The sequence below is a fragment of the Heptranchias perlo genome, chromosome 11 (genome assembly GCF_035084215.1).
Source record: "Heptranchias perlo isolate sHepPer1 chromosome 11, sHepPer1.hap1, whole genome shotgun sequence".
In the NCBI taxonomy this organism is placed as follows: Eukaryota; Metazoa; Chordata; class Chondrichthyes; order Hexanchiformes; family Hexanchidae; genus Heptranchias; species Heptranchias perlo.
The window spans coordinates 4,314,453-4,340,810 of record NC_090335.1 but is presented as its reverse complement, the minus strand read 5'-3'; the positions used below and the strand labels follow the sequence as shown (position 1 = coordinate 4,340,810).

General features: G+C 45.0%; 1 protein-coding gene across 1 annotated transcript; it reads left to right on the top strand.

Annotated features, from left to right (window-relative positions):
* Positions 1–347: 347 nt before the first annotated feature.
* Positions 348–26,358, top strand: plcxd2 (phosphatidylinositol-specific phospholipase C, X domain containing 2). The gene is made up of 4 exons (XM_067992259.1): positions 348–725; positions 14,157–14,620; positions 21,527–21,768; positions 24,278–26,358. The coding sequence occupies exons 1-4, from the start codon at positions 527–529 to the stop codon at positions 24,438–24,440; spliced, it is 1,068 nt and encodes a 355-aa protein (XP_067848360.1). The 5' UTR covers positions 348–526; the 3' UTR covers positions 24,441–26,358.

The following is a 26,358-nucleotide window of genomic DNA, read 5'->3' as shown; positions in this document are numbered from 1 at the left end:
AAAGCCCCCCTCTCTCTCCCCCCCCCCTCTCTCTCTCCCCCCTCAAAGCCCCCCTCTCCCCCCCCCCTCAAAGCCCCTCTCTCCCCTCCCCTCAAAGCCCCCCTCTCTCCCCCTCCCCTCTCTCCCCCCCCCCCCCTCAAAGCCCCCCTCTCTCTCCCCCCCCCTCTCTCTCTCCCCCCTCAAAGCCCCCCTCTCTCTCCCCCCTCAAAGCCCCCCTCTCCCCCCCCCCCTCAAAGCCCCCCTCTCTCCCCCCCCCCTCAAAGCCCCCCTCTCTCCCCCCCCCCCTCAAAGCCCCCCTCTCTCCCCCCCCCCCCCCTCAAAGCCCCCCCCCCCCTCCCCCCCCCGTGTGTCGGTGAGTTGGGTGCGGGGTGTGTGGGAGCGGCGGGCGGGTAATCCGCTGTGACAGGGTGAGGATTAGAGGCCGGCTCAAGGTCCCGGGCCCCGCTTAATCCACTCGCTCTCAGGCGCTCCGGCCCGGACCCGGCTCCTCTTCGCCTTCGGTTCAGTTGGGGCTCGCCGGGTGGTGATGGCGGCCGGGGCCGGGGCCGGGGCCGGTCCGGTTGTGTGGGGAGAGCTGCAGATTCGCGGGCCGCAGCCGCCCCGGGACCGGGAGCGGGACCGGGAGCGGGAGCCGGGGGTGAGCTCGGGCTGCCCGAACGCCGACTGGATGGGGAGCCTCCCGCACTCGCTCAGCACCCTGCCCCTGGCCAACCTGGCCGTGCCTGGTAAGGAGGGGTCGGGGTGGGGGTCGGGCCGGGTGGGGGCCGGGGTCGGGGTGGGTCGCAGTGTTTGCTCCCGCCGCTGTTCCCGGTTTGCCGGCAGCGTTTCACTGACACAACAGAAATAGTCTTCATGTCCGGCTGTGTGCACACTGTATGTGTCTACTGTGTGTACACTGCACGGTGTGTTTACTATGTACCTGTACAGTGTCTGTACTGTGTATACAGTGTGTGTCTGTACTGTGTATACACTGTGTGTGTCTGTACTGTGTATACACTGTGTGTGTCTGTACTGTGTATACACTGTGTGTGTCTGTACTGTGTATACACTGTGTGTGTCTGCACTGTGTATACACTGTGTGTGTGTCTGCACTGTGTATACAGTGTGTGTGTGTCTGTACTGTGTATACACTGTGTGTCTGTACTGTGTATACACTGTGTGTGTGTACTGTGTATACACTGTGTGTGTCTGTACTGTGTATACACTGTGTGTGTCTGTACTGTGTATACAGTGTGTGTGTGTCTGTACTGTGTATACACTGTGTGTGTCTGTACTGTGTATACAGTGTGTGTCTGTACTGTGTATACACTGTGTGTGTCTGTACTGTGTATACAGTGTGTGTGTGTCTGTACTGTGTATACAGTGTGTGTGAGTCTGTACTGTGTATACACTGTGTGTCTGTACTGTGTATACACTGTGTGTCTGTACTGTGTATACACTGTGTGTCTGTACTGTGTATACAGTGTGTGTGTGTCTACTGTGTATACACTGTGTGTGTCTGTACTGTGTATACAGTGTGTGTGTGTCTGTACTGTGTATACAGTGTGTGTGTGTCTGTACTGTGTATACAGTGTGTGTGTGTCTGTACTGTGTATACAGTGTGTGTGTGTCTGTACTGTGTATACAGTGTGTGTGTGTCTGTACTGTGTATACACTGTGTGTGTGTCTGTACTGTGTATACACTGTGTGTGTCTGTACTGTGTATACACTGTGTGTGTGTCTGTACTGTGTATACAGTGTGTGTGTGTGTCTGTACTGTGTATACAGTGTGTGTGTGTCTGTACTGTGTATACAGTGTGTGTGTGTCTGTACTGTGTATACAGTGTGTGTGTGTGTACTGTGTATACAGTGTGTGTGTGTACTGTGTATACAGTGTGTGTACTGTGTATACAGTGTGTGTGTGTACTGTGTATACAGTGTGTGTGTGTACTGTGTATACAGTGTGTGTGTGTGTACTGTGTATACAGTGTGTGTGTGTCTGTACTGTGTATACAGTGTGTGTGTGTCTGTACTGTGTATACACTGTGTGTGTGTCTGTACTGTGTATACACTGTGTGTGTGTCTGTACTGTGTATACACTATTTATTTATACCGTGTGTACAATGTATATATTTGCACTGTTGAATGCTGTATATATCTGCTGTGTGTATACTGGATGGATCTTGCTGCTTGCAAATTGGCTGCTACGTTTCTCTACATTACTATGATTCTATTCTACAACAGTGACTCCACTTCAAAAATATATTGGCATGTATCTGTGCTGTGTATACACTGTATATATTTACTTTGCATATCCTGCACAAAGAGAGGGCATGAAAAATATTGGCAAGGAAAACCCAAAAATGTCTTATAAATACATAAAGAGCAAGACGATAACTAAGGAAAGGCCTATTAAGGACCAAAAAGGTAACCTGTGTGTGGAGGCGGAAGATGTGGGTCTGGTTCTTAATGAATACTTTGCGTCTGTCTTCACAAAGGAGGGGGTCAATGCAGTGATTGTAGTTGAGGAGGAGGAGTGTGAAATATTGGATGGGATAAATATCGTGAGAGAGGAAGTATTAAAGGGTTTAGCATCTTTGAAAGTAGATATAGCGCCAGGCCTGGATGAAACATATCCCAGGCTGTTAAAAGAAACAAGGGAGGAAATAACGGAGGCTCTGAGCATCATTTTCCAATCCTCACTGGGTACAGGCGTGGTGCCGGAGGATTGGAGGACTGCTAATGTACCATTGTTTAAAAAGGAAGAAAAGGATAGACCTAGTAATTACAAGCCAGTCAGTCTAACCTCAGTGGTGGGCAAATTATTGGAATCAATTCTCAGGGACAGTATTAATTGTCATTTAAAAAGACATGGATTAATCAAGGATAGTCAACATGGATTTGCTAAGGGAAGGTCGTGTCTGACTAACTTGATTGAATTTTTTGAGGAGGTAACAAGGAGGGTAGTGTGTTTGATGTAGTGTACATGGATTTTCACAAGGCTTTTGACAAGGTCCCACATGACAGACTGGGGAAAAAAGTAAATGCCCATGGGATCCAAGGGAAAGTGGCAAATTGGTTCTAAAATTGGCTCAGTGGTAGGAAGCAAAGGGTAATGGTCGACGGGTGTTTTTGTGACTGGAAGGCTGTTTCCAGTGGGGTCCCGCAGGGCTCAGTACTAGTCCCTTGCTTTTTGTGAAATATATTAATGATTTAGACTTAAATGTAGGGGGCATGATTAAGAAGTTTGTAGATGATACAAAAATTGTCCGTGTGGTTGGTAGTGAGGAGGAAAGCTGTGGACTGCAGGAAGATATCAATGGACTGATCAGGTGGGCAGAAAAGTGGCAAATGGAATTCAATCCAGAGAAGTGTGAGGTAATGCATTTGGGGAGGGCAAACAAGGCAAGGGAATACACAATAAATGGGAGGATACTGAGAGGTGTAGAGGAACAGAGGAACCTTGGAGTGCATGTCCACAGATCCTTGAAGGTAGCAGGACAGGTAGATAAGGTGGTTAAGAAAGCATATGGGATACTTTCCTTTATTAGCTGAGATATAGAGTATAAGAGCAGGGAGGTTATGCTGGAACTGTATAAAACACTAGTTAGGCTACAGCTTAAATACTGCGTACATTTCTGGTCACCACATTACAGGAAAGATGTGATCGCACTAAAGTGGGTTCAGAGGAGATTTACGACCATGTTGCCAGGACTGGAGAATTTTAGCTATGAGGAAAGATTGGATAAGCTGGGGTTGTTTTCTTTGGAGCAGAGGAGGCTGAGGGGTCATTTAATTGAGGTGTATAAAATTATGAGGGACTTAGGTCCTTCCTGACAACTCTATCTATTTCCCTTAGCAGAGGGGTCAATGACCAGGGGGCATAGATTTAAGGTAATTGGTGGAAGGATTAGAGGGGAGCTGAGGAAAAAAAAATCTCTACTGTGTGTACCTTGTTTGTATTTGTACTGTCTGTGCATATAGTATATGTACACTGCATCTACTCTGTATTCTGTATGTGTCTGCATATAGTATATGAAAACTATATGTATCTACTGTGTGTACACTATGTGTCTGTGCTATAGTATATGGATAATGTATGTAACTATGTGTCTGTGCAGATAGTATATGTATGCTGTATATCTGTACTGCCGGAGTCTCTGGAGATGAATAGAAAGCCCTCTGAGATCCACCCTCTCCAGTTGACTCGTTCATTGATACTTGAACCTTTCCTTCTCACCAGTGAGAATGTTGTTGCCAAGGTCAGAGCCCCTAGAAATACTATTTGCAGAGTTAATCCACTAATTTGCTTAATCAAAAATGGATCGACTGAAGATAATGTTACAGTGGTTAAACTTTTGTGTACAATCAGGATTTAAACGTTGATTAAGCAAATAGAAATTATACCCCCTCGTTAGGGTGTACTTTTTAATTGCTCTATTTTTGGTCGGCTGTCAAATTGAAACTGTTTTTACAGATGACACATTTAATACTGTCAGAACCGATTAGAAATGAGATTACCTAAATCCCACATCGAGCAGTGTCATTAAAGCAGCAACCATCTGCTTTCAAATACTTGGCACGACGAGAGTTAAGATGGTTTTATTCACTTAGTGGAGATAGTGCAAACTGGAACGCGCTTTAGTATTTATGAAGGAATGTATTGTTTTGGTAAGAAGGACTGTTTAGTCAGGAGCTACAGATCTGTTTTCTGTGCCATCTTCCACTGACCTCAGTTTTAGGTTGTAAATGAATTAGGTTGAGTTGGTAGCTCATGCCCTGGCTCCTTACTCCTGAGTCGCCTTCTTAAACCTGTTCAAAAACCCATGCCGTTTTATGTTTAGTTTGCATTTTGACATGTTCCAGACACTCTGGTATTGCCTGGGACTTTAGGGTAATCTCTCCTGTATTATGTGAATCTGTACACTTCATTTATCACAGACTCCTACATCATCTCCAGCCTCGGTTGCGTTGATTAGATTCTTCATTGGCGTAGTTCATTTACATTTTTATTCTTCAGTAAATCGGTATTTGTTTAGCGATTATGAGAATCAACTGTCTCAGCATTATAGAGTGAGATGTGAGGCATTCAGGATGGATTATTCTATATATTATATTGTTTGGCCACTATTAGCAGATGGCATAAGACAATTCCAATACTCCCCTGGCCGGCTTCCCATCTTCCACCCTGCTTAAACTTCAGCTCGTCCAAAACTCTGCTGCCTGTATCCCACTCGCACCAAGTCTGTTCACCCATCACCCTTGTGCTCGCTGACCTACATTGGCTCCCGCTCTGACAACACTTCAAATTTGAAATTCTCACCGTTGTGTTCAAATCCTTCCATGGCCTGGCCCCTCTATCTCTGTAACCTCCTCCAGCCCTACAACCCTCCGAGATCTCAGCATTCCTCTAACTCTGGCCTCTTGCGCATCCCCCACTTCCTTCGCCCCACCACTGGCAGCCATTCCTTCAGCCTTTTAGGCTCTAAGCTCTGGAATTCCCTCCCTAATCCTCTTCGCACCTCCACCTCTCCTCTTTGAGACCCTCCTTAAAACCTACCTCTTTGACCAAGCTTTTAGTCATCCATCCTAATATCTCCTTCTTTGGCTCGTGTCAATTTTTGTCCGGTTATGCTCCCGTGAAGCGCCTCGGGATGTTTTTGTGTTGGCAGGCTGTAACTAGTGGGGTGCCACAAGGATCAGTACTTGGGCCTCAGCTATTTACAATCTATGATAATGACTTAGATGAAGGGACTGAGTGTAATGTATCCAAGTTTGCTGACGATACAAAACTAGGTGGGAAAGTAAGTTGTGAGGAGGACACAGAGTCTGCAAAGGGATATAGACAGGTTAAGTGAGTGGGCAAGAAGGTGGCAGATGGAGTATAATGTGGGGAAATGTGAGGCTATTCACTTTGGTAGGAAGAATAGAAAAACAGGATATTTTTTAAACAATGGGAAACTATTAAATGTTGGTGATTAGAGGGATTTGAGTGTCCTCGTACATGAAGCTCAGAAAGTTAACATGCAGGTACAGCAAGCAATTAGGAAGGCAAATGGCATGTTGGCTTTATTGCAAGAAGGTTGGAGTACAAGAGTAAGGAAGTCTTGCTACAGTTGTACAGGGCTTTGGTGAGACCTCACCTGGAGTACTGTACAGTTTTAGTCTCCTTATCTAAGGAAAGATATACTTGCCTTAGAGGTGTAGCAACGAAAGTTCACTAGATTGATTCCTGGGATGAGAGGGTTGTCCTATGAGGAGAGATTGAGTAGAATGGGCCCATACTCTCTGGAGTTTAGAAGAATGAGGGGAGATCTCATATTAGATTCTGAGAGAGTTAGACAGGGTAGATGCTGAGAGGATGTTTCCCCTGGCTGAAGAGTCTAGAATTAGGAGGCATAGTCTCAGTTTAAGGGGTCGGACATTTAGGATTGAGATGAGGAGGAATTTCTTCACTCAGAAGGTTGTGAATCTTTGGAATTCTCAACCCCAGAGAGCTTTGGACGCTCAGTCATTGAGTATATTCAAAGCTGAGATCGATAGATTTTTGGACACTAAGGGAATCAAGGGATATGGGGATCGGGCAGGAAAATGGAGTTGAGGTCGAAGATCAGCCGCGATCTTATTGAATGGCGGAGCAGGCTCGAGGGGCCGAATGACCTCTTCCTGCTCCTATTCTTATGTTTCTTATGTTTTCCTATATTAAAGGTGCTATGTAAATGCAAGTTGTTGCTGTTCTGGGCAATAAATTAACTTTGATTGGTGTGAGCATCAGTTTGCATTTAGTCCTGTGACTCGAGTTATGCTCCAGTGAGTTGCCTTATCAAAGACACAAAGGTCTGATAATGCAATGACAACCTATGACTAGGATGGGCACTCTCTGGATAGTCTCTGTATTGAAGCAACCACTTCCTTTAGGTGTTGCTCCTCATTCTTGGAGATAGAAGAAACTGCATGAATGAGTTGGTGTTTCTGCTCCCTTGTCTTCTCTTCCCCTTCCCTTAGTGAATGCGTATGTGACGTTCACAATTCTGTGCTGCCTGCCCCAGTCGCATATCACAGAGTCAACGCCTGCCTCAGCTGGACGCTCTCTAAGAACAGCTTGCGTTTATGTAGCGCCTTTAAAGCGAAGAATTTTCCCAGGATGCTTGACAGATAGAGATAAGGAAAGTGGATGCTGAGCCAGGAAGGGAAGGTGACCGAAAGCTTGGTTAAAGGGATGGGTTTTGAGGAGGTTTTTAGGAGCAGGAGGTGGAAAGTTTTAGAGAGAGAATTATGAACAATGACAAATAGGAAAAGACTCTGTGGTCCACCCAGCCTATCCCATACGATTGTGATACCTTGTATATCACAATATATAAACTCCCCACCCAAAACCATGTGATCTCCTGGGAGAGGCAGAAAACCAGATTAAAAACCCAGGCCAATTTGGGGGAGAAAATCTGGGAAATTCCTCTCCGACTCCTGAGGCGATCAAAACTACTCCAGGAGATCACTCTGGCCCTGATATTTCTCTGCATTACCTACCTTTTGTAAGAAGTGATCTCCACTCCAGCCAGAAACAGGTCCAGCTCTCGCTTGAAGGGATTCAGCGAATCAGCATCCACCAAGTTACACAGAGTAAGGCCCAGGTGGCTGAAGGCTGTCAATGGTGGGGGGTGAGGTGCAGGGGATGCACAGAGGCATGGAGTGTTCAGAGTCTGGGGGGGCAAGAGTTCGGGTTGGAGGAAGGTGCAGAGATAGGATAGGTCGAGACTTTGGAGGGATCTAAAAGACAAGGATGAGGATTTAAAATTTAGTGCATTGGGGGACTGGGAGCCAATTCGGTCAGTGATGGGCACGTGGGACTCAACGTGGGGATAGAACTTTGGAGTTTCTGGCTGGTGGAGGATGGGAGGCCGACCAGGAGAGCATTGGAGTAGTCAAGTCTGGAGGTGACAAAGGCCTGGATGAGGGTTTCAGATGGAGTGAGGTGGGGCAGAGGCGGGCAATGTTATGGAAGTGGTCTTTGTCTCTGTGTGGATATGGAGTCTGAGACGAGGGCAATTAGTGATGGGCAATAATTGCTGGCCTTGCCAGCGACGCCCACATCCCATGAACGAATAAAAAAAAAGACCGTGCTCAGGATCAGGGTTGCTAGCAATCAGGTTCAACCTGAGACAGTGGCTAAGGAGAGGCTGATACCTTTGGCAAGACAACATAGTTATTGCAGGAGCCGAAGACAATGTCTTCAGTCATCCTGATGTTAAGCTGAAAGGAATTGTGACTCATCCAGGACTGGATATCGGACAAGCAGCCTGACAACATAGTGGCGGGGGGCGGGCGGTCGAGAGAGGTGGAGCAGGGTGTCATCAGCATATATGTAGAACCTGACTCCATGTCTTAAGATGATGTCACCAAGGGGCAGCATGTAGATGATGAAGAGGATGGGACCAAAGATAAATCCTTGGGGGGATTCCAGAGGTAACGGTGCAGGGGTGGGAAGAGAAACCATTGCAGGAGATTCTCTGGCGATTGGATAGGTAGAAATTGAACATTTTTGGGTCTTTTCTACCCTTCTTACCCTAGATTGTTTCTTATATCACTCTCATGTGGGAGTCCCATACCTTTGAGAATGCTTCCTCTCAATTGGAGATTGACGTAAGCTATTAGTAATGTGTGCACATCAACCAGCACCAAATCCCTCTTTACACTATGTGAGCTAGGAGTCATCAGACCCCAGTTATACTACTGGCTTGTGCCTCAATCTCTGACCAGGACAGCACAGCTGTACATATGTGCAGATCTCTGCTCACCACCAGCTGAGTGCCAGTTAAACTTTAATGTTCCATGACAGCCAAATACATTGTCAGCTAACATTAAGAAGGTTCTAAGTTGTTATACATTACACTTATTTCTAGTTCAGTTCGAGACACTCAATGACACACTGCACACCCCTTAATACCCAAGAACAGGCTTTGTTTTCATTATGCAGATTTCATAATAACACAACTCACACACTAAACGAGCACAGACTATTCACCACATAAGAGATTCTACAAAGGAATAGTTATTGTAATATTCATATATTATAGTTACCTAGTAAGTTTCATAACTTAACGAGCTGTGTCTGTAAACTAAACAGAGCAATAATTACCAGGCCTGGGAGGCACCGGAAGATGTCCTACCTTGGCTGTAGGCTGTCAGTGTTCTTCTCCCGAGACACACTCCAGCCTAAGCTACAAACTGTCTCTCTATTTAAGGCCTGAAAAGTACAGCCTATGTCCGTTAATCAAATCATTAGGCTGTAGGACAGTTACAGAGTAAAATATACGAGGAGTCAAATTAATGAACTAACAAAGGCTCTGTAAAACTCTGCGAGGGTATTACTTGCATATCACACTGAGTTGCATTCCTTTGACAGATGTAGCCTTGTAAGGTTGTCTTTGTATGTAATCGTTTACACAAACCAGCCATTTAAGTGTTGTGCTTCATGTATTAATTGGAACTACAACATATGGCCTTGCCATTGACTAGACAGTGGAATGATGTTCATGCCTCATCCTTGCATCTCTTTCCTGTTACATGGGGCTTGCAGATATCTAACTATCATAAAGATGTCACTGTCTCCTGTTTCCCTGTGAAGCTGGAAAGATGAATAGCCTTCAAGGTGCTGTGGTGTCTACGGCCACTCAGGCCTCTACGCTGCCATGGTCTTGTTCAACTAGCTACAGGATCTGTCTATATCAATGGGATAATTAGACTACAAGTGTCATGAGGTCGGCTACAAGTTACCGGACACAGTATTTTAACTCAGAATCTGCTAATATTAAACTTACACGTATATGAAATGAAGCAAGCCTGTCGTATGATTACACTTCGGTATAAATCTATTTTATGACTACCTTTTCACATTAAATCTGATCTGATACCAAAGTGCACAACCTGGGAACTCTTTAAAGTTAATCGTGTAGCAAGCGGCAGTTATACCGCTGCATGTGTGAAGCCCAGGGGGTGTGGAACACCCTCCCAGAGATGATCTTGTACTTTTTTACTTCAGCATGCTCTGGGTGACTTTGCAACTTACCGACACTGCACAGTTTCTGTCAGTGTGAAGCTAAAACTACTTTGCATTGACAGATAGGAACAGGAGGAGGCCATTCAGCTCCTCGAGCCTGTTCCGTCATTGAATTAGATCATGGCTGATCTGTATCTTAACTCCATCTATTCGCCTCGGTTCCATAACCATTAATACCTTCGTCTAACAAAAATCTATCAAGTACGACATCTTAGCTATTACAGAAATATGGCTTAAACAGGGGCAGGAATGGCAGCTCAACGTTCCTGGTTACAGGGTTTTCAGATGAGATAGAGAGAGAGATAAAAAAGGAGGGGTGTTGTCAATATTGGTTAAAGAAACAATTACAGCTGTGAGGAGGGATGATATGTTAGAAGGATCTTTAAATGAGGCCATATGGGTTGAGCTAAAGAACAAAAAAGAGGCAGAGGAGGCTGAGGGGGGACATGATTGAGGTGTACAAAATTATGAGGGGCACAGATAGGATGGATACTAAGGAGCTTTTTCCCCTCGTTGAGGGTTCTATAACAAGGGGACATAGATTCAAGGTAAAAGGCGGGAGGTTTAGAGGGGATTTGAGAAAGAACTTTTTCACCCAGAGGGTGGTTGGAGTCTGGAACTCACTGTCTGAAAGGGTTGTGGAGGCAGGAACCCTCACAACATTCAAGAAGCATTTGGATGAGCACTTGAAATGCCATAGCATACAAGGCTACGGACCAAATGCTGGAATATGGGATTAGAGTAGACAGGGCTGATGGCCGGTGCGGACACGATGGGCCGAAGGGCCTCTATCTGTGCTGTATAACTCTATGACTCTATGACTTTGCTGGGCGTGTACTGTAGACCCCCCATCAGCCAGAGGGAGATAGAAGATCAAATACATGGCAAATTTCGGAGAAGTGCAATAACAATAGGGCAGTAATAGTAGGGGATTTCAACTACCCGAATATTAACTGGGACACAAACAGTGTAAAAGGTATAGAGGGCACAGAATTCTTAAATTGCATTCAGGAGAACTTTTTTAGCCAGTACGTAGCAAGCCCAACAAGAGAGGGGCAGTTCTGGATTTAGTTTTAGGGAATGAAGCTGGGCAGGTAGAAGGAGTATCAGTGGGAGAGCATTTTGGTGGTAGTGATCATAATTCAGTTAGATTTAGCATAGTTATGGAAAAGGACAAAGATAGAACAGGAGTTAAAGTTCTCAATTGGGGAAAGGCCAATTTTACTAAGCTGAGAAGCGGTTTAGCAAAAGTGGACTGGAAACAGCTACTTGAGGTAAATCAGTGTCAGAGCAGTGGGAGGCATTCAAGGGGGAGATTCAAGGGGTTCGGAGTAAACATGTTCCCACAAAGATAAAGGGTGGAATGCCAAACATACAGCCTCCTGGATGACGAGGAGCACACAGGGTAAGATAAGGCAAAAAAGGGAAGCTTATGTCAGACACCGAGAGCTCAATACTGCAATGGGATAAACATAGTGAGAGTAGAAGCATTAAGGGGTTTAGCATCTTTGAAAGTAGATAAATCGCCAGGCTCGGATGAAATGTATCCCAGGCTGCTAAGAGAAGCAACGGAGGTCTGACCATCATTTTCCAATCCTCCCTGGCTACAGGCGTGATGCCGGAGGATTGAAGGACTGCTAACGTTGTACCGTTGTTTAAAAAGGGAGAAAGAGACCGAGTAATTATAGGCCAGTCAGCCTAACCTCGGTGATGGGCAAATTATTGGAATCGATACTGAGGGACAGCATAAATCGTCATTTAGAAAGGCAAGGGTTAATCAAGGACAGTCAGCATGGATTTGTTAAGGGAAGGTCGTGTCTGACTAACTTGATTGAATTTTTTGAGGAGGTAACAAGGAGAGTCGATGAGGGTAACGTGTTTGATGTCGTCTACATGGATTTTAGCAAGGCTTTTGACAAGGTCCCACATGGCAGACTGGTCAAAAAAGTAAAAGCCCACGGGATCCAAGGGAAGGTGGCAAGTTGGATCGAAAATTGGCTCAGTGGCAGGAAGCAGTGGGTGACAGGTGTTTTTGTGACTGGAAGGCTGTTTCCAGTGGGCTCAGTCCTAGACCCCTTGCTTTTTGTGGTATATATTAATGATTTGGATTTGAATGTGGGGGGCTTGATCAAGAGGTTTGCAGATGATACAAAAATTGGCCGTGTGGTTGATAGTGAGGAGGAAAGCTGTAGACTGCAGGAAGATATCAATGGACTGGTCAGGTGGGCAGAAAAGTGGCAAATGGAAATCAATCCGGAGAAGTGTGAGGTAATGCATTTGGGGAGGGCAAACAAGGCAAGGGAGTACACAATAAATGGGAGGATACTGAGAGGTGTAGAGGAACAGAGGGACCTTGGAGAGCATGTCCACAGATCCCTGAAGGTAGCAGGACAGGTAGATAAGGTGGTTAAAAAGGCATACGGGATACTTTCCTTTATTAGCTGAGGCATAGAATATAAGAGCAGGGAGGTTATGCTAGAACTGTATAAAACACTAGTTAGGCCACAGCTTGAGTACAGCGTACAGTTCTGGTCACCACATTACAGGAAAGATGTGATTGCACTAGAGAGGGTACAGAGAAGATTTACGAGGATGTTGCCAGGACTGGAGAAGTTTAGCTATGAGCAAAGATTGGATAGGCTGGGGTTGTTTTCTTTGGAACAGAGGAGGCTGAAGAGAGATTTAATTGAGGTGTACAAAATTATGAGGGGCCTAGATAGAGTGGATAGGGAGGACCTATTTCCCTTAACAGAGGGGTCAGTGACCAGGGGGCATAGATTTAAAGTAATTGGTAGAAGGATTAGAGGGGAGCTGAGGAGAATTTTTTTCACCCAGAGGGTGGTGGGGGTCTGGAACTCACTGCCTGAAAGGGTGGTAGAGGCAGAAACCCTCAACTCATTTAAAAAGTACTTGAATGTGCACCTGAAGTGCCGTAACCTACAGGGCAACGGACCAAGTGCTGGAAAGTGGGATTAAGCTGGATGGCTCTTTTTCGGCCAGCATGGACAAGATGGGCCAAATGGCCTCTTTCTGTGCTGTAATTTTCTATGATTCTATGAATCTCAGTTTTGAAATGTTCAATTGACCCCCAGCCTCAACAGCTTTTTGGGGGAGAGAGTTCCAGATTTCCACTACCCTTTGTGTGAAGAAGTGCTTCCCGACATCACCTCTGAATGGCATGGGACTAATTTTAAGGTTATGGACTTGTTCTGGACTCCCCCACCAGAGGAAATAGTTTCTGTCGATCTACCCCATCGAATCCTTTAATCATCTTAAACACCTCATTTAGATCGCCCCTTAATCTTCTATACCCAAGGGAATATAAGCCTAGTCTATGCAACCTGCCCTCATAATTTAACCCTTTTAGCCCTGGTATCATTCTGGTGAACCTGCGCTGCACCCCCTCCAAGGTCAATATATCCTTCCTGAGGTGCGGTGCCCAGAACTGAACGCAGCATCTCCAGATGGGGACTAACCAGAGCTCTGTACAGCTGTGACATAACTTCCACCCCGTTTGTATTCCACAAGTTTTGTGGTGAAATGGGCCTGCAATCCTTTTATCTAGAATCCCCAAGCTGTAAAGAAACTTATTGCACAGGGCCCATGCAGTGAGACTGCACTCCTGGTGCCAGGCCTTGCAAGGCAGGAGCGCTGGTCAAAGAATCAGAGTAATAGTGTTATAGATCTATCTCTGATTCGTGCTCCTGTGGAGAGATGTCCTGGGTGCAGCCTCACTGAATTGATACATCACTGGACAGACAGAGTGTAGAAATTGTCACAACACTTACTTCCTGTTGTGACAATTTTTGGTCACGCTTTGCTGTCAATGTTTACTACTGTAAATTGCTACACCAACATTTTCCATTCAATTTTGCCATGTCAACCGTCACGATGCTCTGACCACTAGGTGGCTGCAGAGGACGTTTCTGTCGTGCCCCAACTCTGCCACCATCTTGTATTTCTGCAGGGGGTGGGGGTCTGTCTCCTGCTTGTCAGCACAAGTTGCTAATGGGCGTGTAAGTACACAGAGAAAACAAAAAGATTACGTAGGTTGAGAGCAAGTGATGTATTCAGAGAATAATAAACAAACTTTCTCCTGCTACCCTTGTTTTCTTTTTAGGATCTCACGATTCTTTCAGCTTTTGGATTGATGAAAAATCTCCCGTCGGCCCAGATCAACCAGTCGTAGTAAGGCATCTGGCTGGAATTTTCCGATCTCTCTGGAAAAGAATGATGAAGAAGTGGTCCGTGACACAAAGTTTGACTTTTGGAGAGCAGCTTGAAGCCGGCATACGTTATTTTGATCTTCGAGTTTCCACAAAACCGGGAGAAGAGGACGAGCTTTATTTCATACACGGATTGTTTGGTAGTAAAGTTTCTGACGGTCTGATGGAAATTAACAATTTCTTGACAGCTCATAGCAAAGAGGTGATCTTTCTGGATTTCAATCACTATTATGCAATGCAGGACTCAAACCATGCATATCTTATCCGAATGCTTAAAGAGACTTTTGGATCCAAACTCTGCAGAGCCAAATTAGTTGAGGAAATAACACTCCAATATTTATGGGAGCACAAGTACCAGGTTAGTGCTTCCAGCTTCCATTCAAATATAGTACTGTATTAAAACCTACAACTAGCTATGTAGTAACATAGCAATGTAGTAATTTGTAATGGAGAGACACAATAATATAACGTCAAGACATACTAATGTAGTAACAGTGACACAATAATATAGTAATGTAATGACTAATGTCATAGTAATATAATAGCAATGTAACACAGTAACGTAGTAATGTAATGTCAGTAATGTAGTAATACAATGACACTAATGTAATAATGTAATTGTAAACAATTTTACAACACCAAGTTATAGTCCAGCAATTTTATTTTAAATTCACAAGCTTTCGGAGGCTTCCTCCTTCCTCAGGTAAACATTTACCTGAGGAAGGAGGAAGCCTCCGAAAGCTTGTGAATTTAAAATAAAATTGCTGGACTATAACTTGGTGTTGTAAAATTGTTTACAATTGTCAACCCCAGTCCATCACCGGCATCTCCACATCATAATAATGTAATGACACAGTAATGTAGTAATGGAATGACAGTAATATAGCAATTATAATATAGTGATATCATGCAGTAATATAGTGACGCAGTGACGCGGTAATATAGTGACGCAGTGACGCGGTAATGGAGTGACGCAGCAATGGAGTGGTGCAGTGACGCAGTCATGTTTCATTGTCATATGTAAATGATGCAGGAGTGCTGTTCTAACACCTCCTGCACCTCTTTGCGCCTTTTACCTCAGTTGTACTGCAACTGAAATGAATGCCCATCATAATGCTCTTCCAATGGGAATCGCTCTATCTGAGTTTCAGATTGGGCCACACGAGAACTTACATCTTTTTGGATTTTTCTTTTCTGCTCTCCTTTTACTTTTTCTACTTTCGTATTTTTCCTCTCAACGTGGAGTCCTAGTTCAGGCAACTTCTTCAGAATCTACCCTGGGCCTGCTCTCCAGGTGAGCCCTGATAACAGGAACAGGATAGCAAACAGAGGAACGTTCCTGTGATTCCCTTCACTATGGACCTACCCTGTGCCTGCACAGGATCCTACTGAGAAGCAGCAGGATATTACAACACCAACCTCGAATTAGACTTTAATTAATTTAATGAACAATAGAAGAACGAGGGAATAAAAACCAGTAATCAATCATATATTTACAGTAGATACTAGACTTTGCTAACTTTTCAAAAAGTGGAAACCAATTAATCTCTACACTAAACTATATATTTTATAATATTATAAAAAATATTTTCAGTTGTTCTTTCCTTCTACTCTTAATAACTGACATATTTCCTCAAAGTTCCGGAGAGGCTTTCTTTCTGATTTGAACAGTCTAAGCTAATTAAATATCTCCAACACAATTGCCAGAGTTTCGTGGCTTTGAATAACTATCAGCTAAGTTCAAAATTAGCTCCCAGTTGTAAACATAACTGAACAAATCATAGAGTTGCTATTGTTTGAATTGTATGGCTTTGCTCCTTCCACAAGCTGGCGTGAGGATGGAGACTGGCCAAATTGTCCTCACAACATTTGTATTGATTTTGGGTCAATAACTTGCAATTATATAGTGCCTTTAACGTAGTAAAACATCTCTAGGACCGTTATCGGACAAAATTTGACACCGAGCCAAAGCAGGAGATATTAGGACAGATGAACAAAAGCTTGGTCAAAGAGGTGGGTTTTAAGGAGCGTCTTAAAGGAGGAGAGCGAGTTAGAGAGACGGAGAGGTTTAGGGAGGGAATTCCAGAGCTGAGGGCCTAGGCAGCTGAAGGCACAGCTGCTAATGGTGGAGCCAAGGGAGCATTGGAATAGTCGAATCTGGAGGTAACAAAGGCATGGATGAGGGTTTCAGCAGCAGATGAGCTGAAGCGGGGCGGAGACGGGCGATGATACGGAGGTGGAAGTAGGCGGTCTTGGTGATGGAGCGGATATGGGGTCAGAAGCTCATCTCGGTCAAATTGGACACCAAGTTTTCGAACGGTCTGGTTCGGCCTCGGACTGTGGCTGGGGAGGGGGATGGAGTCGGTGTCTAGGGAACGGAGTTTGTGGCGGGGACCGAAGACAATGGCTTCGGTCTTCCTAATATTTAATTGGAGGAAATTTCTGCTCGTTCATTATTGGATGTCGGACAAGCAGCGTAACAAATCAGTGACAGTGGAGGGGTCAAAGGAGGTGGTGGTGAGGTAGAGCTGGGTGTCATCAGTGTACATGTAGAACCTGACGTGTTTTCTGACTATGTCGCTGAGGGGCAGCCTGTAGATGAGAAATAGGAAGAGTCCAAGGATAGATCCGCGGAGGAACTCCAGAGGTCGCAGTATGGGAGCGGGAAGAGAAGCCATTGCAGGAGATTCTCTGGTTACGACTGGATAGATAAGAATGGAACCAGACGAGGGCAGTCCCACCCAGCTGGACGATGGAGGAGAGGTGTTGGAGGAGGATGGTGTGGTCACTGTGTCAAAGGCTGCAGACAGGTGGAGAAGGATGAGGAGGGATAGTTTACCACTGTCACAGTCACGGAGGATGTCATTTGTGACTTTGATAAGAGTCGTTTCAGTGCTGTGGCAGGGGAGGAAACCTGATTGGAGGGATTCAAACATGGAGTTACGGGAAAGATGGGCACAGATTTGGGAGGCGACAAAACGTTCAAGGACTTTGGAGAGGAAAAGGAGGTTGGAGATGGGGTGGGAGATTGCAGGGACAGAGGAGTTAAGGGTGGGTTTTTTGAGGACGGGGGTGATGATGGCAGATTTGAAGGGGAGGGGGACAGTACCTGAGGAGAGGGAACTGTTAACAATATCAGCTAACATGGGGGTCAGGAAGGGAAGTTGGGTGGTCAGCAGTTTGGTGGGAATAGGGTTGAAGGAGAAGGAGCTGGGTCTCATGGTCAAGATGAGCTTGGAGAGGGCATGAGGGGAGCTAGGAGAGAAACTAGAGAAAGATGCGAGTTCAGGGCTAGGGCAGTGAGAACTGTAGGGGAAGTTTGGCTCCCAAGGCCGGGGACATATTCTGAATTCAGCTGTTTTAAAAAAAAAACTCTATGATCGAACTAAAGGAGCATCGATCCAGCTACAATTATTCAAAGGTTCTTTGTTGTTGGAGTATTACTTTGCTCTTAACCTTCAATGCCCACATCTGCCTTCAGAGGAGACCAGACCGAACTCTGGCCAGTGATTAGTGCACAGGTGCAAAAAGTAATCAAAAAGGCTAATGGAATGTTGGTCTTTATCTTAAGCAGGCTGGATTACAAAGGGAAGCAAGTTTTGCTTCAGTTGTACAGAGCCTTGGTCAGACTTCACCTGGAGTGCTGTGTTCAGTTCTGGGCACTGCACCTCAGGAAGGATATATTGGCCTTGGAGTGGGTGCAGCACGGATTCATCAGAATGATACCAGTGCTTAAAGGGTTGAATTATGAGGACAAGTTGCATAGACTTGGCTTGTAGTCCCTTGAGTTTAGATGGTTGAGGGATGGCCTAATCAAAGTATTTAAAATGATATAGGGACTCGATAGGGTAGATGCAGAGAAACTTCCCTCTGGTGGGGGAATCAAGAGCAAGGGGGCATAATCTTAAAATTAGAACCAGGCCGTTCAGGGGTGATGTCAGGAAGCACTTCTTCACACACAGGCTGGTAGAAATTTGGAAAACTCTTTCCCCCCCCGCCCTCTAAAGGCTGTGGATGTTGGGGGCCAATGAAATTTTCAAGACTGAGATTGATAGATTTTTGTTAGGTCAAGGTATCAAGGGATAGAATCATAGAAGTTTACAACATGGAAACAGGCCCTTCGGCCCAACATGTCCATGTCGCCCAGTTTATACCACTAAGCTAGTCCCAATTGCCTGCACTTGGCCCATATCCCTCTATACCCATCTTACCCATGTAACTGTCCAAATGCTTTTTAAAAGACAAAATTGTATCCGCCTTTACTACTGCCTCTGGCAGCTCGTTCCAGACACTCACCACCCTTTGAGTGAAAAAATTGCCCCTCTGGACCCTTTTGTATCTCTCCCCTCTCACCTTAAATCTATGCCCCCTTGTTATAGACTCCCCTACCTTTGGGAAAAGATTTTGACTATCTACCTTATCGATGCCCCTCATTATTTTATAGACTTCTATAAGATCACCCCTAAACCTCCTACTCTCCAGGGAAAAAAGTCTCAGTCTATCCAATCTCTCCCTATAAGTCAAACCATCAAGTCCCGGTAGCATCCTAGTAAATCTTTTCTGCACTCTTTCTAGTTTAATAATATCCTTTCTATAATAGGGTGACCAGAACTGTACACAGTATTCCAAGTGTGGCCTTACTAATGTCTTGTACAACTTCAACAAGACATCCCAACTCCTGTATTCAATGTTCTGACCAATTAAACCAAGCATGCTGAATGCCTTCTTCACCACCCTATCCACCTGTGACTCCACTTTCAAGGAGCTATGAACCTGTACTCCTAGATCTCTTTGTTCTATAACTCTCCCCAACGCCCTACCATTAACGGAATAGGTCCTGGCCCGATTCGATCTACCAAAATGCATCACCTCACATTTATCTAAATTAAACTCCATCTGCCATTCATCGGCCCACTGGCCCAATTTATCAAGATCCCGTTGCAATCCTAGATAACCTTCTTCACTGTCCACAATGCCACCAATCTTGGTGTCATCTGCAAACTTACTAACCATGCCTCCTAAATTCTCATCCAAATCATTAATATAAATAACAAATAACAGCGGACCCAGCACCGATCCCTGAGGCACACCGCTGGTCACAGGCCTCCAGTTTGAAAAACAACCCTCTACAACCACCCTCTGTCTTCTGTCGTCAATCCAATTTTGTATCCAATTGGCTACCTCACCTTGGATCCCGTGAGATCTAACCTTATGTAACAACCTACCATGCGGTACCTTGTCAAAGGCTTTGCTAAAGTCCATGTAGACCACGTCCACTGCACAGCCCTCATCTATCTTCTTGGTTACCCCTTCAAAAAACTCAATCAAATTCGTGAGACATGATTTTCCACTCACAAAACCATGCTGACTGTTCCTAATCAGTCCCTGCCTCTCCAAATGCCTGTAGACCCTGTCTCTCAGAATACCCTCTAACAACTTACCCACTACAGATGTCAGGCTCACCGGTCTGTAGTTCCCAGGCTTTTCCCTGCCGCCCTTCTTAAACAAAGGCACAACATTTGCTACCCTCCAATCTTCAGGCACCTCACCTGTAGCTGTCGATGATTCAAATATCTCTGCTTGGGGACCCGCAATTTCCTCCCTAAGTAAAAGCCCATGGGATCCAAGGGAAAGTGGCAAGTTGGATCCAAAATTGGCTCAGTGGCAGGAAGCAAAGGATAATAGTCGACGGGTGTTTTTGTGACTGGAAGGCTGTTTCTAGTGGGGTTCTGCAGAGCTCAGTACTGGGTCCCTTGCTTTTTGTGATCTATATCAATGATTTGGACTTAAAAGTAGGGGGCATGATTTAAGAAGTTTGCAGATGATACTAAAATTGGCCTTGTGGTTGATAGTGAGGAGGAAAGCTGTAGACTGCAGGAAGATATCAATGGAGTGGTCAGATGGGCAGAAATGTGGCAAATGGAATTCAATCCAGAGAAGTGTGAGGTAATGCATTTGGGGAGGGCAAACAAAGCAAGGGAGTACACAATAAATGGGAGGATACTGAGAGGTGTAGAGGAAGTGAGGGACCTTGGAGAGCATGTCCACAGATCCCTGAAGGTAGCAGGACAGATAGATAAGGTGGTTAAGAAGGCATATGGAATACTTTCCTTTATTAGCCAAGGTATGGAATATAAGAGCAGGGAGGTTATGCTGGAACTGTATGAAACACTAGTTAGGCCACAGCTTGAGTACTGTGTACAGTTCTGGTCACCACATTACAGGAAGGATGTGATTGCAATAGAGAGGGTACAGAGGAGATTTACGAGGATGTTGCCAGACTGGAGAATTTTAGCCATGAGGAAAGGTTGGAACAGAGGAGGCTGAGGGGAGATTTAATCGAGGTTTTTAAAATTATGACGGGACTAGATAGAGTGGATAGGGAGGACCCATTTCCCTTAGCAGAGGGGTCAGTGACCAGGGGGCATAGATTTAAAGTAATTGGTAGAAGGATTAGAGGGGAGCTGAGGAGAAATGTTTTCACCCAGAGGGTGGTGGGGGTCTGGAACTCACTGCCTGAAAGGGTGGTAGAGGCAGAAACCCTCAACTCATTTAAAAAGTACTTGGATGTGCACTTGAAGTGCCGTAACCTACAGGGCTACAGACCAAGTGCTGGAATGTGGGATTAGGCTGGGTGGCTCTTTTTCAGCTGGTACGGACACGATGGGCCGAATGGCCTCTTTCTGTGCCGTAAATTTCTATGATTCTATAAGTTCATTCCTATGTCAATGAAATGAGGCAGCCCGTGATATCTCACTCACAAGAAGCACGTCCATTTCAACGATTGTCAGCAAGGGAACACTTTAAAGGTAGACTGCTTTTCTTTCCTGCCAATCTGTTGCTTTCATTGTTCCGCCTTTCGCAGGACAAAGAAGATCTTAGTAAATAACAACAACAACTTGCATTTATACAGCGCCTTTAATGGAGTAAAACATCCCTCGGCGCTTCACAGAAGTGTTATCAGATAAAATTTGACATCGAGCCACATAAGGAGATGTTAAGACAGGTCAAAGAGAGAGGTTTTAAGGAGTGCCTTAAAGGAGGAGAGAGAGGCGGAGAGGTTTAGGGAGGGAATTCCAGAGCTCAGAATAGAAGCAACCCGTGCTGAATTTAGTAAAAAGAAATGTGTGCATTCCGTGTCACTGTCCTGAGATAACTAGTTAGACTTGAGTGATGGTCCAACCAGTCTAAAAGAAGATACTAGTGATTCCCACGTATTCTGTATTGGTAACTTCCTTATTCTTCTTTTTGAATCGAAATCCAGGTACTGGTGTTTTATCACCACCCCATGGCCCATGACTTTCCCTTCCTCTGGTCAGGGCATAAGATGCCAGCACCCTGGGCAAACACCACCGACGCACAGAAACTGGTGCAGTTCCTGGAGACAACCCTGAGTGAGCGGGCAATGCGGGGAACCTTTCATGTATCACAGGCTATCCTAACACCACAAGCCAAAACGGTCATCCGGGGATTGATTGTTGGACTACGGGATTCCCTTGTTGCAAGGTTGGTTTTTAATCTTCTGGTGAGACCGCACCTGGAATACTGCATACAGTTTTGGTGTCCATACTTAAGAAAAGACATACTTGCTCTCGAGGCAGTACAAAGAAGGTTCACTCGGTTAATCCCGGGGATGAGGGGGCGGACATATGAGGAGAGGTTGAGTAGATTGGGACTCTACTCATTGGAGTTCAGAAGAATGAGAGGCGATCTTATTGAAACATATAAGATTGTGAAGGGGCTTGATCGGGTGGATGTGGTAAGGATGTTCCCAAGGATGGGTGAAACTAGAACTAGGGGGCATAATCTTAGAATAAGGGGCTGCTCTTTCAAAACTGAGATGAGGAGAAACTTCTTCACTCAGAGGGTGGTGGGTCTGTGGAATTTGCTGCCCCAGGAAGCTGTGGAAGCTACATAATTAAATAAATTTAAAACAGAAATAGACAGTTTCCTAGAAGTAAAGGGAATTAGGGGTTACGGGGAGCGGGCAGGAAATTGGACATGAATTTAGATTTGAGGTTAGGATCAGATCAGCCATGATCTGATTGAATGGCGGAGCAGGCTCGAAGGGCCGATTGGCCTACTCCTGCTCCTATTTCTTATGTTCTCATGTTCTATTCTGAGCATTCGCTGCCATTTTTTTTTTGAAACTGTCTCACTGAAGAAAATAATCTTTCATTTTTTTTCAAAGAGAGACATAATAGAGTTGAAAATCGGGAACCGTGCCCCTCTTCACCGTTCCCATAAAGGTACTTGGTGCTGTGAGGCTCTGATACTCAATTGTTATTCAGTTGTTGACCTTGGCTCACTAGTAGCATTTCAAGAGTAGAGTGAGATGGGGGGGATGACTGCTGGTCAAGAGTGGAGTGAGATGGGGGGGGGTGAGTGCTGGTCAAGAGTAGAGTGAGATGGGGGGGGGTGAGTGCTGGTCAAGAGTAGAGTGAGATGGGGGGGTGACTACTGGTCAAGAGTAGAGTGAGATGGGGGTGTGACTGCTGGTCAAGAGTAGAGTGAGATGGGGGTGTGACTGCTGGTCAAGAGTAGAGTGAGATGGGGGTGTGACTGCTGGTCAAGAGTAGAGTGAGATGGGGGTGTGACTGCTGGTCAAGAGTAGAGTGAGATGGGGGTGTGACTACTGGTCAAGAGTAGAGTGAGATGGGGGTGTGACTGCTGGTCAAGAGTAGAGTGAGATGGGGGGGGGTGACTACTGGTCAAGAGTAGAGTGAGATGGGGGGGGTGAGTGCTGGTCAAGAGTAGAGTGAGATGGGGGTGTGACTACTGGTCAAGAGTAGAGTGAGATGGGGGTGTGACTACTGGTCAAGAGTAGAGTGAGATAGGGGTGTGACTGCTGGTCAAGGATGTGATACGTTCTTTTGACTACAACAACAATTTGCATTTATATCGTGCCTTTAACATAATAAAACGTCCCAAGTTGCTTCACGAGCGATTATCAAACAAAATTTGACACCGAACCATATTATCAGCTATTAGGACAGGTGTCCAAAAGCTTGGTCAAAAAGGTAGGCTTTAAGGAGCAACTTAAACGAGGAGAGAGATGTGGAGATGTAGAGAATCGGAGAGGTTTAGGGATGGAATTCTAGAACTTAGGGCCTGGGCAGGTGAAGGCACGGCCGCCAATGGTGGGGCGATGAAAATCGGCGATGCGCAAGAGGCCAGAATTGGAGGAGCGCAGAGATCTGAGGATTGTTGGGCTGGAGGAGGTTACAGAGATAGGGAGGGGCGAGGCCATGGAGGGATTTGAAAACAAGGAAGTGAATTTTAAAATCGAGGTGTTGCTGGACCGGGAGCCAATGTAGGTCAGCGTGAACAGGGGTGATGGGTGAATGGGACTTGGTGCGAGTTAGGATATGAGCAGCAGAGTTTTGGATGAGCTCACGTTTACGGAAGGTGCAGGTGGGAGGCCGGTCAGGAGAACATTGGAATAGTCAGGTCTAGAGGTAACAAAGGCACGGATGAGACAAGTACAAAGTCAACATAAGGTTGCATATTGCAATGGATTCACCACCTTGTATTATTAAACCTTTAGTAATAATGCTTCCCACAGCTATGGTGTAAATAGTGCACAAGTGAAATGAACGTCATTCGCAGGAATCCTCTGTCGAGTACGGCTTTGAGAGATTTGCTTCTTGGACCCAGTCCACCTTCCCGTCTTTTGAATCGTCCAAGCCCAGCTAATCTTTTTTTTTGCCTGTCAGTTCTGGGCCAATCCACTAGGTGGACCACTAAACAGTAATAAAACAACATGGAAAAAATAAGGGAAAGATCTACCGTCTCAAATCCCCCAAAATTATTTTTGACTGTGATACTCACACAGTTATTTCCCAGTTTTAGCCATCAGTGCCAAGAGGAGTCCAGGATGTGAATCACCCCAACCAATCTCACGCAGAAGGAAAATATGACTCTGATATGTAGTTGATGTGCATAATTTGTATTTAAAATATACATTGTAAAGCATGATAAACATTCATATGCCCTCATTTTGTTTTTCTTATAGAAATCTTCCTATAATAATGAACTGGGTGAAGTGTCAGAAGCCCGGTGTAAATGGTGTCAACATCATCACCTCAGACTTTGTGGAACTTGTTGACTTTGCTACTACTGTGATCGAGCTAAACAACTTGCTCCTGCAAGGCGGGACCAAACACAAGCACGTTTAGCACGCTTCCTTATTTTAACTGGTGTCGAAAATTACGCATCGATCTCCCGAGGCATTGCACATGTGGAGTCACAACCAAGTGTAGTTTTCAGGTGAAGCGGGTTAGACAATGGGGGCTGATTGGACCAGGGCGTGTAGACATAATTCAACCCCCATTTTAAAGGCATACATTCTGTCCTTATTTTTATATTTCTATCATAAATTCCAGTGTCCCCATTTATAATGGAAATTACCTATGTAAACTAGTCACACCGTAGTTACATTCTAGTGGTGGCACTGGTGGGAGGGTGTAATTACAGCGTGACAAGTTTATATAGGCAGGTTCTATTATAAATGTGGACATAGGAATTTATAATAGAAAAAGATGGCAGGCAGTACATTGGACATAATGGTTTTAATATATTATATATTTATATTTAGAAATGACAGTGATTTTTACTATTAAAACCATAGGGTGTTTTTGAAAAGTTGCTTTGGAAAATTAATATTTTAAATTTTTTAAATTTGGATGGTGTGAAAACAGTGAAAAATACACTCCAACTTTACTTGAATCTTTTATCACCAGTTGTAATTTTGGCATTTGTGTGTATATATAGTAAAATTAAAGTTTAAAGACCAACAAATTCAACAGGGAACAATGAGTCTGAATGCCTCATCTCAGAGATACTTTTAATTATTACATTTTATTTAATGGAATACAATCAAAATGAATGTAAAATCGATGTACTGCTGTGCAGTAACTTAGCTTCAGGATAAATGGGAACGTTATTGCGATCTGATCAGAATATCTCCTTTGCGTGGGTTCTGAGTGCAGTGCTGGAGAGTGACTGCATCACCTCGCGAAGCAGGGGAGAGCTCCCGCCGGGGAGCAGGGGAGAGCCCCCCCGACTGGTGCTCGGGACTACTGGATTGCATAGGAAGAGAGAATAGAGGAAAATTGGCCGGGTTCCTTTCTAGGCATGTGCGTTGATCCATCTCTTTAGTGTAAATTAAGAAAATATTTGCATTGCGTATTGTTTGCAAAATTCATTCTTTGCATTTAGCAACACGGATGTCCTTTGATTATAAAACTGTCTTAAGCAATGCTTTTGTCCTCCTGATAAAGTATGCAGCCAAGCACTTTTTTGCTTGCAATTTTCATGATGGTGTTGATAAAGTTGGAGTAGATAAAGAGCTAGCACTGGCTCAGGCACGATGCGCCGAAAGGCCTCCTGTGCTGTGATTTCTATGAAACGGATTTGCAATGTGATGATGCACTCAGTGACATTTATGCCATTGCGGCAAATATTTGTCTACATTGAAAAAAATATTTGCCTCGCACTTTTTTTGTAAGCAGTTCACCTTTAAGAAATGACCAGACGCTGGTCAGTGAGTTAACACTGGTGAAGGAGTTTCAAATGCAGGAGGTGTGTCGCTATCTGTTTGTGCTATTTCTTTAACTGTCACCTCAGTAGCTTTTACTCAGCTGTGCAATCACAAGGAGGAACATTGGGGTGGATTTTCTGAAAGTGCCTGACTGCTGCCATGATGCCCACAGTAGTCTCGCCCACCGCTCGCACGTCAGGGTAATTACAGACGCCCAATAATTAACACCTATGGACAGAAAATGGTGCCAGCGCGCCCGCTGGGATTTAGGGTCGCCAACTCTGGTTGGACGTATACTTGGAGGTTTCGTCACATGACCTCCTGCCTTCAACTGCCCCGCCCTCTCACTCTCCCGCCAATGGTCGCCCGACACGACCATCCTCGTGACACTCTGCCTTCCCATGGCCAATCGGAAAGTGAACAAGCCCTTTGTTACTCTATTGGATGTTTCTTGGCTGTCAGTCAAACAGCCTTTTATTTTCCCCTCGCCAATATTTTTATAACCAATGAACAAAAATATTCAAAGAAAATGAAAAATAACAACTGTTTTAACG

Coding starts and splice junctions, on each gene's coding strand:
- plcxd2 (XM_067992259.1), top strand. CDS start 527: ATGGCGGCCGGGGCCGGGGCCGGGGCCGGTCCGGTTGTGTGGGGAGAG. Junction 726..14,156: donor GGCCAACCTGGCCGTGCCTG/GTAAGGAGGGGT, acceptor TTTTCTTTTTAG/GATCTCACGATTCTTTCAGC. Junction 21,769..24,277: donor CGGGATTCCCTTGTTGCAAG/GTTGGTTTTTAA, acceptor TTTTTCTTATAG/AAATCTTCCTATAATAATGA.